This window comes from Bombina bombina, chromosome 1 (assembly GCF_027579735.1).
Source record: "Bombina bombina isolate aBomBom1 chromosome 1, aBomBom1.pri, whole genome shotgun sequence".
NCBI classification, from domain to species: domain Eukaryota; kingdom Metazoa; phylum Chordata; class Amphibia; order Anura; family Bombinatoridae; genus Bombina; species Bombina bombina.
In genome coordinates this window covers 1,409,194,184-1,409,207,342 of record NC_069499.1, presented here as the reverse complement: position 1 = coordinate 1,409,207,342, position 13,159 = coordinate 1,409,194,184, and the positions used below count along the sequence as shown (strand labels likewise).

General features: G+C 35.4%; 1 protein-coding gene across 1 annotated transcript in view; it reads left to right on the top strand.

Moving 5' to 3' along the window:
• The window catches only part of BCAN (brevican), a 169,086-nt gene that overhangs the window by 101,448 nt on the left and 54,479 nt on the right, over positions 1-13,159 (top strand). Inside the window, exon 7 of the mRNA XM_053705241.1 lies at positions 2,260-2,673. Coding sequence (XP_053561216.1) covers positions 2,260-2,673 — 414 coding nt within the window. The remainder of the gene's footprint in view (positions 1-2,259; positions 2,674-13,159) is intronic.

The window sequence follows — 13,159 nt, the reverse complement described above, 5'->3', positions numbered from 1 at the left end:
AACCTTTATTTGTTAATTTAAAACAAAAACAAAAAGCTTACACACAATTCACATATATACAATGTTTAAAAACACAGGATTTGGTCGGATTTTAGGTAATCCAATATTCTTTATTTGAATATAGTGGTTGTCGTTTACATTAAACGTTTATTAATATATCTTAAGTCAGAGATATCTGTAGGGATCAGTAGGAATCTGATTTTCTTGTAGGATAATAAATCTGTTGTTCCTGAACTTGTGGTCTAGGTCACAAATTAGGTGGTCTTATTGGATATTCTGTGAGTGAGTACACAGTTATGCAATTTTTGTAGGAACTACTCTAAGATTATAAGCAGCAAGGTCTGGTTTGTATTCTGTCTTGATGCATATATTGGGATTTGGATTTAGCAAATCTAATATTACTGCTTGATTGAAAGGCAAATATATATGCAGTATTAGTATAGATATAGAGTAGATGTTGTTCTTAGCTTATGTTACTGAGCTAAATCTACTATTATAGCAATTAGGTCTGCTCTACCTGCAAGCTCAGAATTGCTTTTCCAAGCTGGGACTTCAGACAGGCCAGCCCCCTCTGATTAGACCCCCAGAGATCCTCTTGAGGGGGTAAATCCATTTAAAGGAGGTAATATAATAATACCTCTCCTATGTGTTAGGGGAAGGTGATGAACTTTTTACTATACCATATTAATTTAACTTCCAGGAGCATGTTTAATTAACGTACTAGGCACTTAAGGGGTTAACCCCTTACACTATATGGATGAGTATGGGTGTCAAATGGTACTTTGCTCTAAGTACTGAAACAATGTAGATACATCTATATGATTTCTCCAGCATTTCTCCGCTGTCGCCGTTGACAGATAGAAATCATTGGCAGCACTCCGAAAGATGCATTTAAACTTTTTGTAAGGTGTGCTAAACAAAACTTTGTATTTGTATTTCTAAATAAAGGGAGACTGACCATCTTCCATTGGTTATAGCACCCCTCCCAAGCTCAGGTGTACTCATGACAGTGAATTGTGGAGTTGCGTAAAGCCAGGGAGTATCATTATATTATGAAGAGAACAAGCAGGAATGATTTAGCCCATAAAGGCAAAGGACTGTAGTGTTAGGACCAGTCAATATTAGGACACCTTGTAAGTTGGTGACTGGCTAAGCAGAATATGGCCATATTGTGTGACTAAGATCCCAATTTTAATATAAAAGTATAGGTGTTTTTTGCAGTCATTTTTTTGCAGCATTTAAAAATGTGTTGTTTATTTACAAATGACTGTGCACCAATACACCCTGTTTTGGACAGCTATAAATCATAATACCGAGAGGCATTGAAGAGGTAAGTAACCATTAATAATGGATCCTTGCCTAGTGATCACCATAAAAGGCAGTGATCAGATGTATTGGAAAAAAACAAACAAAACTGATCTCATCATTATCACTTGCTCTTAACTTGCAGACATAAGTGATACATTATATCAGAAAGAGCTTTTTGCTGCATCTTCTCATTGCTGCTTCTTCAACAAATTATTCCAAGAGAATGAAGCACATTTGAAGTAAACTGTAAAGTTGTTTAAAATTGTATGTTCTACCTAAATCATGACTGCACAGGATCTGTATAAATAATTTTAGTGAAAATTCCAAAGTTTGCTATCTAATTTTTCTATGATCACATTTGGCATACACCTTACAGTCAAGCAGATGGCATAAAATACAAATAAATATGCATAAATCAATACCTTAGAATGTCTACTTTTAAAACATACATATTTTTTGTTGGTCAGTTTTAAGAATTTGGTAAGATATACCATAAGAAATTAAAGTTGCTCCATTACACCGCTTTGGATGTTTCTGAACATGAGATACATAGCTACTAGGGAAGGGCGAATGTTCTGCAACATTAGAAAAATAAAACAAATTTTAACACATTTGTACAACATTCTAACATTCATTTAATGTTGTAGTATTTCTACTGCTCTCTTTAAATGTAATATTCAAATTATGCAATATTCAAAATAGAAAAATTTAAATTGATATATTTGTATCTATTTTATATCAATTTACACATTTTTCTACCAGGTGAACTATTGAACTTCTGAATATTATTTGTTAAATCTAACAAAAACATAGTAATATTCAAGCAATGGTACAATAAGAAAATCCTCAACACGTATTTGAATTTAATGAAATTATTTTATTATACCTATCTTATCCTATAAATATGATGTGAAAAAAAATTATTAAAGTGATTCCATCCTTCTCTCCTAGAAAAAGGTTTATTTTCAACTCAAAGTCCTGAAGATAATGACGTTGCTGCAGGAGTTGGTACAATTATTACAGTGACAGAAAGTTTTGAAGAATTGAAGCTATCAGAAGTAAAAGGTGAAAATGAAGCTCAGGGTTTTGTTGATTCTTTACCACTAAACAAGACAAGTGATATAAAGCGGTGGGATGAAGAGAGAGGAAAAGGACATGAAACCACAACTATCACTCAGGATCATTCAACACCACAGCCACATCTTCAGATGTCAACCTCAGAAAGTGCCATTAGTCACAAAGACCTAGCTCAGCCTAGTGAGATTGATATCACTGATTCAAATGAAGAGGACTCTTCCCAGGACTTCAGAGAAGAAGACCTGCCAATGGAATTTACAACTGAGCTCCATCAAGATCATTCTTTAGGTAGGTGACAGTAAGTACAATACTTGAAAACTGCATTTAAACTCCAAAGAGGTATCTCACATTTTCTGAAGAACCATTCACCTTAGAAATTCACCTCTCACTTAGATTCTAGATTGTATTCATGATCTAAACCAGTGGTGCTCAACCTTGTTCCTCCAGAGGTTTTGGAACTACATTTTCCCTGATGATCAGCAAGCATTTCCCATGATGTTCAGACACTTTAAGCTGGCTGAGCATCATAGGAAATGTTGTACCAAAACTTCTGGTGTGCAAAGGTTGAGCACCCCTGATCTAAACAAACACACATACTAAAAAAATTGCATTAAATGGAATGTCAACAAACGTATAAATTTAAGTATAAATACAAAAAGAAAGATAGAGCAATAGGGCTATGTAAAGACCTATATATAGTGAGGGAATACAGCACCCTTTTAAATAATCAGATATATTTTATTGAGTACAAAGTGTGATGCATAATGTGTGAGACTTAATACATACACACATTCACACACAACATAAAAAAAACACAATACAAACTTGCTGGCCAGCACATGTAGGGTTATTAATGAACATCTTTTTAAAGAAACGGGATAAGAATAATCTTAAACTTTATAAAGCAGGACTGGGATAGTGTAGATACTACCAAGGGTTAATATGCACTCCCAAAGGTATCCCTGTCTATATCCAAGACAGATACTAAACAGTGGCAAAAAAATCCGCTTATAAAAACTCCCAAAACACAAAAAGCAGTTTAAACTTGCGGTTTCAGCATTGATGTTACTCGGCTCTTTTCCAAGCCTAGGCCAAACGTATAGCCGGTAACAAAGTATGTTCATATGAGACACAGTCACTGTAACTTATTGCAAAGTATCCAAAAACAACTGTTGGCAATTAAGAAACTGCTTTTTTCATCTCATTTTCTGCGGCATTGACCCTTTGTGTGCTAATGATGGCTCTGAGCCGTCACAGAGTTTTCCACTCTGGTGCTAATGACGGCTCAGAGCCGTCACTAGCACTCTCCCACCTTGAGGGAGATATGGGGGCTCCCACCCGCTCCTACCCCAGCAATCGTGCTTGTAGAGTGACAGGCATCACCGGGGCATCACGTTTTGCGTGGTGACGTCACGCGCAATGACGTAATGACGTCACTGCGCAACTTTATTTATACTTAACAATGTTACGTATAGGAGCAGGGGGCATGCTGCTTAGAAGCCTGTATCTCAGGCATCTAAGCAGCTACAGACCCCTAAGATCCACCGTTGGAAAGGTAATTGCCTAACCTTCCAACAGTGTAAGTCTTGGATCTGGAAAAAAGGGAAAAAAAAAGTTAAACATTTAAAAAAAATAAAAAATAAAAATAAAAACCTTAAAAAAGCTTAGCACTCAAAGGGTGAAGACTAACGGTTAGCTCTTTTGACAGTCTCTCCACTGCAGTCAACGTGTCAGGCTTACACCTTTGGCGTTTCACTTGATGCCGCCTCTGTACATCACAAGCACTGTTGTCAGACCGATTGCCGGATTAGCTCCCAAACAACCCCAGTTTTACAGGTTGCCCTCCGCTGCCTGTTCTCCTCAAATCGTCACTCTAGTCAGAAGTGATCACCCCCGGTGTCAAAATTCTCCTTTCCTGGGTACACTTATGATCAATAGGTTGTGCACAAGTCAGCATACAGGGAGTTAGAATTTCTCCTTAGCGGTTAGGTCAGTGTGCACTAATGATACACCTGGCAGCAGCAGAGACACTTTCTTGATCCAATGCTTTTGATGCTTTTGTCTGTTATTTTGATAAAGTGCTATAAAGCAAAGTCATACTGAGATTAAAAGGAGCTTGCCAAAGCACGTTTCTCCTCCATTTGCTCCCACATACAGAGGCTTCGTCAGGGCTAATTATTGTGATACAGGTGTACTCTTTTTTACCTGTAAGCTCCACCTCTTATTCTGACATCATTGCTTACACAATTCAAAATACACATATGTCACTATCAATGTATATACAAAACATATGAAAATAACAACCTTTATACAATGCTATATACAAATGTGCGCATATACTTTCAGCATCCACTTTGTCTGATTACGCTCATAGGGATATGTTGTAAGAGTATATACTACTCAGCAGGATACTAAAGTTACCCTCTAGGATACCTTTTAAAATGCATTGTATTGCTGCTTTAGTTAACACCAATGTCTAGCTAAAATTAGAGCCCTATCTTGACTTTGTGCATTCTAACATCTAAGGGGATCTTTTTAGATATTCAAACAAAGGAGGCAAATCCTAATTTCTCATTTAACCCCCTAGGATATTTTGTTTTTAAAGTAAAAATCCAGCGGGATTCTTTTTGTAAAAGGGCTATATCATGGTTACCTCCCCTAAAATTGGTAATTCCCTTGTCTATTGCCATCACTTTTAGGGAGGAGGTACTGGAGCCATGACATGTCAGAAAATGCCTAGCCACGCTAGTATCTCTACCATGTAGGATATCATCCATGTGTTCCTTGATCCTATCTTTCAGAACCCTTTTGGTTTTTCCTACATAGAACTTGGGACAGGAGCAGTGTAATAAATACACCACCCCTGTCGAGTTACAGTTAAATAAATACTGGATATCAAACACCTTTTCCCCTCCTGCAGATCTTTTTTCTCAGTATGAATTTGCTTTATAGCACTTTATCGGAATAACAGACAAAAGCATCAAAAGCATTGGATCAAGAAAGTATCTCTGCTGCTGCCAGGTGTATCATTAGTGCACACTGACCTAACCGCTAAGGAGAAATTCTAACTCCCTGTATGCTGACTTGTACACAACCTATTGACCGTAAGTGTACCCAGGAAAGGAGAACTTTGACACCGGGGGTGATGACGTCTGACTGGAGTGACAATTTGAGGAGAACAGGCAGCTGAGGAAGACCTGTGAAACTGGAGTCCTTTGGGAGTTAATCCAGTAATCGGTCTGACAACAGTGTTTGTGATGTACAGAGGTGGCATCAAGTGAAACGCCAAAGGTATAAGCCTGACACGTTGACTGCAGTGGAGAGACTGTCAACAGAGCTAACTGTGAGTCTTAAAGGTCAATGCCACAGAGCATGAGACGAAAAAAGCAGTTTCTTAATTGCCAACAGTTGTTTCTGGATACTTTGTAATAAGTTACAGTAACTGTGTCTCATATGAACGTACTTTGTTGCCGGCTATATGTTTGGCCTAGGCTTGGAAAAGAGCCAATTTACATCAATGCTGAAACCCTAAGTTTAAACTGCTTTTTGTCTGTTTATTTGATGAATCAAATCTTTGGGGAGTATTTATAAGCAGACTTTTTTGCTACTGTTTAGTATCTGTCTTGGATATAGACAGGGATACCTTTGGGAGTGCTTATTAACCCTTGGTAGTATCTATGTTACAGTTAAAGTGCAGAAATCAGTTAATGTGCACATTACCTAGCTAATCTGCAGATTAACTAGGGTGATCCGTTAAAGTGCAGAAAAATTGTTTCATTTCTCAAATTACCTAGGTAATCTGCAAATTACCTAGATAATCTGCACATTACCTACTAGGCACTAGTTAAAGTGCAAAAAATGCACTTTAGCGGTAACATATATATAAACTAAAGGGAGTTCCATTGTTTTTCCTATGATAATCAGTTCATATCATGTTTTTTTTAGAGAGCCTGGGGCACTTTCTTTTGAAAATGGAGGTAAAAAAAAATATCTTAAAGGGCAGTGCGGCGCACTTTATGCATCATTCATTGCCCAGACACACTTCAACTTCTTAACAAGTTTATAGTAGTTTTCCCAAGGGTATAACAACTGCTCTCATTCTGTTTTTGCAATTCAGGGCTTACATCCCTTCCTCAGACCATCCAAATTACAATGTGAACAAACAATATACTGGCCAAGTAGTCCCTCCTACCTTGTACAAAAAGAATGTCAAAGTGTTAACCTTGGGAACCAATAGCAAAACAAATAGTACTGTCCATCCCATACAAAATAATGCAAAATATGTATAACATTTTTTGTTACAAATAACATACTTAGGTCTGCATTACAAGTGGAGTGCTAAATTATACCGCGCCCGCAAACGGGCAAACAGGATAATTAACCAGCCATTACAAGTAGCTGGTTATTGCTACTACGAGTTCATGGAATTAGTCCAGAGATCAGATTTTTAGTTAATTTTATAAATGTGCTCCAAATGCCCCCAAAATACTGTGTGGTGTATTTTATTTAAAAATAAAATACCTGCACTATGCTTTATTTTGGGGGTAAAGTTTGCGGGAGTGAGGTAGAAAAAAAAAGCACAGAAAAGTGCTTTTACATTGCAGTTTATTTGAACTGTGTGTTCCCAGTGTATGTATGTATATATATATATATATATATATATATATATATATATATATATATATGTGTGTGTTAATATGTGCATGTACACATATTAACACATAAATATGTATATATATATATATATATATATATATATATATATATATATATATATATATATATATATATATATATATACATATATATATATATCATATATATGTACACTTACATAAATAGGAGAAGTAAAAAGTGTCTAGTAAAAGGCTAGGGAATTGAGAATATAATAAATGTAGAATATAATATATTTAATATCACATATAAATTATAAATATAGATAACAAATGTTAAAAACATGGATCTATGTGAAACAATGTAACATACAATAAAACCAAAACAAAACTGTTTGTCATAAAACAATCATATAAGTCACAGTTATATTAATCCCAATGATGCAAATCAGGTAAGATAATATAAACAAAGTTTCCTATGATTTATGTAAGTGCTAGCATGAGTGAATGTGGTGTGATCACAATATCAAGAGGCAAACATTCAAATGTTCAAATAGTGTCCAGACTAGATACAAATATAGTGGTCCAAAATGTGGATACCAAATGAAGTGTCCAAGAATAAATATATCCAAGAAAAAATGTGTCCAAAAAACAGTAAAAATATGAAAAGACATTTGAAAAAACAAATAGAAAAATCCAAAATTTGTAAAAGTGCCTGAAGATGGCTCCGGAATAATAAAAAATGTTAAAAAGACATTTGTGGAGTGTTATTTCTCAAACAAAGGTGTTATTTCTCAAACAAAGGTGTTATTTCCCAAATAAAGGTGTTATTTCCCAAATAAAGGTGTTATTTCCCAAATAAAGGTGTTATTTCCCAAATAAAGGTGTTATTTCCCAAATAAAGGTGTTATTTCCCAAATAAAGGTGTTATTTCCCAAATAAAGGTGTTATTTCCCAAACAAAGGTGTTATTTCCCAAACAAAGGTGTTATTTCCCAAATAAAGGTGTTATTTCCCAAATAAAGGTGTTATTTCCCAAACAAAGGTGTTATTTCCCAAATAAAGGTGTTATTTCCCAAATAAAGGTGTTATTTCCCAAACAAAGGTGTTATTTCCCAAACAAAGGTGTTATTTCCCAAATAAAGGTGTTATTTCCCAAACAAAGGTGTTATTTCCCAAACAAAGGTGTTATTTCCCAAATAAAGGTGTTATTTCCCAAATAAAGGTGTTATTTCCCAAATAAAGGTGTTATTTCCCAAATAAAGGTGTTATTTTCCTCTATGAGTGTGAGTGGTGGATCCTCCTGGATCGTTAAAATAAAATGAATATCAGTCTCTCTTAAAACCTGCAAAGAAAAAATATATAATAGTGCAGAACAGCTAAAACACTTTTTAATTAATTAGACTAAGGCTTACTAGTAACAGTCAATGCGTTTCGGCCCTAAACAGTGGGCCTTTCTCAAGACTTTCTTCAGGCACTTTCACAAATTTTTGATTTTTCTATTTGTTTTTTCACATCTTTTCATATTTTTACAGGTTTTTATGGACACATTTTTTCTTGGATATATTTATTCTTGGACACTTCGTTTGGTGTCCACATTTTTTGGACCACTATATTTGTATCTAGTCTGGACACTATTTGAACATTTGAATGTTTGCCTCTTGATATTGTGATCACACCACATTCACTCATGCTAGCACTTACATAAATCATAGGAAACTTTGTTTATATTATCTTACCTGATTTGCATCATTGTGATTAATATCACTGTGACTTATATGATTGTTTTATGACTAACAGTTTTGCTTTGGTTTTATTGTATGTTACATTGTTTCACATGGATCCATGTTTTTAACATTTGTTATCTATATTTATAATTTATATGTGATATTAAATATATTATATTCTACATTTATTATATTCTCAATTCCCTAGCCTTTTACTAGGTGCTCTTTACTTCTCCTATTTATATATCTTTGTTTTGTTGGGTGGCTAGGCATCCTTTAGTTAAAATCTTTAAGGGACCTTATCTCAGCGCTCTGTCTCCCACACACTATATTTACACTTACGGCATTAGAACGAGGCTCCCATAGGAGCCTATGGAAGCGTGTTCTCGTAAGTACAATGCTTCTCAGCAATGCGAACGTGAGCTTCCATTCGCATTGCTGACAACTTGTAATACCATCACACATTAGTGTGCGCTGGTATTACACAGTGAAACGCAATTATCGATTTCACATATGTACAATACGAAACTACAGTATATATGACTGGTTAATAGATCTCTTTGCTTTATTTAGCAGTCTCAAAATGGAGACATTTTACAACAAAATTATGGAAATTGTAATGATACAACACTAATTATGCGTTTTGAATGCATTAGGTTAATTTGCTTCCAAACTTCTGCCCATCTTTATGCACTATTGATTTGATTATCTTGACGTTTTTTTGGCACTGGTGTGTACTTTTTATTGGTTATGTGTATAGTTCCAAGAGTTAAGAGTGTGTCTTAACATTTTCTGTGAAAGCCTTCCTGAAGGTCCGGCAAGTATGGTTTGATATAAATTAAACAGCTCCTACGTGGGCTTGGTATCTCTGCCCTTAGGATCTTGTTGATAAGATATGGTTTGTGGTTCAAATAAGATTTCTGTCTCAAATTTGTGAAGGCCTTCCTGAAGGTTCAGAAGTATGGTTTGAAATAAATGATTCCGAATTTCAGATATAGAGGCCTAGTTATCAAGCCGTCTACTTTACCTGCCTTCGCCGGCCCAATACGCCCGCCTAAGCTCGCCTACCATCGCTGCCGCAGAACTGAAAAATTTCGCATAAGTTATCAATAAAGCTGTCAAAAAGCCGCGCACCAAGTACGGAGCGATGAGCAGCGGACTGTGATAGTTATCACTCATCCGATCTCGCTGCTCTTCGGCTTTTTGACAGCTTTATTGCTAGCCTGTCACTAAGCACCCACACTAATCTAGACTGTTCTACCCCCTTTACCGGCACCCCCGGAGCCCCCCCAACTAAATAAAGTTATTAACCCCTAAACCGCCGCTCCTAGACCCTGCCGCAACTCTTATAAATGTATTAACCCCTAAACTGCCACTCCCAGACACCGCCGCCACCTACATTATACCTATTAACCCCTATCCTGCCCCCCCTATACCGCCGCCACCTATAATAAAGTTATTAACCCCTATCCTGCGGATCCCGGACCTCGCCACAACTAAATAAATAGTTTAACCCCTAAACTGCCGCTGACCCCGCCGCAACCTATATTAAACTTATTAACCCCTAATCTGCCCCCCTTACACCGCTGCCACTGTAATAAAATTATTAACCCCTAAACCTAAGTCTAACACTAACCCTAACACCCCCCTAACTTAAATATTAATTAAATAAATCTAAATAATATTTCTCTTATTAACTAAATTAATCCTATTTAAAACTAAATACTTACCTTTAAAATAAACCCTAATATAGCTACAATATAAATAATAATTATATTGTAGCTATCTTAGGATTTATTTTTATTTTACAGGCAACTTTCAATTTATTTTAACTAGGAAGAATAGCTATTAAATAGTTATTAACTATTTAATAGCTACCTAGCTAAAATAAAGAGAAATTTACCTGTAAAATAAAAACTAACCTAAGTTACAATTACACCTAACACTACACTATCATTAAATAAATCAATCCTATTTAAAACTAAATACTTATATATTTATTTTAATAATTGCATTGTAGCTATTTTAGGGTTTATATTTATTTTACAGGTAACTTTGTATTTATTTTAACTAGGTACAATAGCTATTAAATAGTTATTAACTATTTAATAACTACCTAGCTAAAAGAAATACAAAATTACCAGTAAAATAAATCCTAACCTAAGTTACAATTAAACCTAACACTACACTATCATTAAATAAATTAAATAAATTAAATACAAATACCTACAAATAAATACACTAACTAAAGTACAAAAAATAAAAAAAGAACTAAGTTACAAAAAATAAAAAAATAATTTACAAACATTATAAAAATATTACAACAATTTTAAGCTAATTACACCTACTCTAATTACACCTACTCTAAGCCCCCTAATAAAATAACAAAGCCCCCCAAAATAAAAAAATCCCTACCCTATTCTACATTTAAAAGATACCATCTCTATTACCTTACCAGCCCTTAAAAGGGCCTTTTGCGGGGCATGCCCCAAAGAAAACAGCTCTTTTGCCTGTAAAATAAAAATACAACCCCCCCCAACATTAAATCCCACCACCCACATACCCCTAGGATTCTATCAGCCAATCGGAATTAAGGTAGGAATAATCTGATTCAAGTTCAATCCGATTAGCTGATCCAATCAGCCAATCAGATTGAGCTTGCATTCTACTGGCTGTTCCGATCAGCCAATAGAATGCAAGCTCAATCTGATTGGCTGATTGGATCAGCCAATAGGATTGAACTTGAATCTGATTGGCTGATGGATTATTCCTACCTTAATTCCGATTGGCTGATAGAATCAGAATTCGAGGGACGCCATCTTAGATGACGTCATTTAAAGGAACCTTCATTCGTCGGGAGTTCGTCGTGGAGGAAGGATGTTCCGCGTCGGCGGGATGAAGATGGAGCCGGAAGAAAGAAGATTGAAGATGCCGCTTGATAGAAGACTTCAGCCGGATGGAAGACCTCTTCAGCCCCTGCTTGGATGAAGACTTCAGCCGGATGATGGACCTCTTCAGCCCCCGCTTGGATGAAGACTTCAGCCGGATGATGGACCTCTTCAGCCCCCGTTTGGATGAAGACTTCAGCTGGATGATGGACCTCTTCAGCACCACGCTTGGATGAAGACATCGCCCGGATTGGATGAAGAATTCGGCTCGGCTGAGTGAAGACGACTCAAGGTAGGAGGATCTTCAGGGGGGTAGTGTTAGGTTTTTTTAAGGGGGGTTTGGGTGGGTTCGAGTAGGGGTGTGTGGGTGGTGGGTTTTAATGTTGGGGGGTTGTATTTTTATTTTACAGGCAAAAGAGCTGTTTTCTTTGGGGCATGTCCCGCAAAAGGCCCTTTTAAGGGTTGGTAAGGTAATAGAGCTGGTATCTTTTAAATGTAGAATAGGGTAGGGAATTTTTTTTTATTTTGGGGGCTTTGTTATTTTATTAGGGGGCTTAGAGTAGGTGTAATTAGCTTAAAATTGTTGTAATATTTTTCTAATGTTTGTAAATATTTTTTTATTTTTTGTATCTTAGTTCTTTTTTTATTTTTTGTACTTTAGTTAGTGTATTTATTTGTAGGTATTTGTATTTAATTTATTTAATTTATTTAATGATAGTGTAGTGTTAGGTTTAATTGTAACTTAGGTTAGGATTTATTTTACTGGTAATTTTGTATTTCTTTTAGCTAGGTAGTTATTAAATAGTTATTAACTATTTAATAGCTATTGTACCTAGTTAAAATAAATACAAAGTTACCTGTAAAATAAATATAAACCCTAAAATAGCTGCAATGTAATTATTAATTACATTGTAGCTATCTTAGGGTTTATTTTACAGGTAAGTATTTAGTTTTAAATAGGATTGATTTATTTAATGATAGTGTAGTGTTAGGTGTAATTGTAACTTAGGTTAGTTTTTATTTTACAGGTAAATTTCTCTTTATTTTAGCTAGGTAGCTATTAAATAGTTAATAACTATTTAATAGCTATTCTATCTAGTTAAAATAAATTGAAAGTTGCCTGTAAAATAAAAATAAATCCTAAAATAGCTACAATGTAACTATTAGTTATATTGCAGCTAGTTTAGGGTTTATTTTACAGGTAAGTATTTAGCTTTAAATATGAATAATTTAGTTAATAAGAGTTAATTTATTTTGTTAGATTTAAATTAGATTTAATTTAGGGGGGTGTTAGGGTTAGGGTTAGACTTAGCTTTAGGGGTTAATAATTTTATTATAGGTTGCGGCGGTATAGGGGGGGCAGGATAGGGGTTAATAAAAATATTATAGGTGGCGACGGTGTAGGAGGGGCAGATTAGGGGTTAATAAGTTTAATATAGGTGGCAGGGGGGTCCGGGAGCGGCGGTTTAGGGGTTAAACTATTTATTTTATTGCGGCAGGATAGGGGTTAATACATTTATTAGGGGTGGTGGCGGGATAGGGGGGCA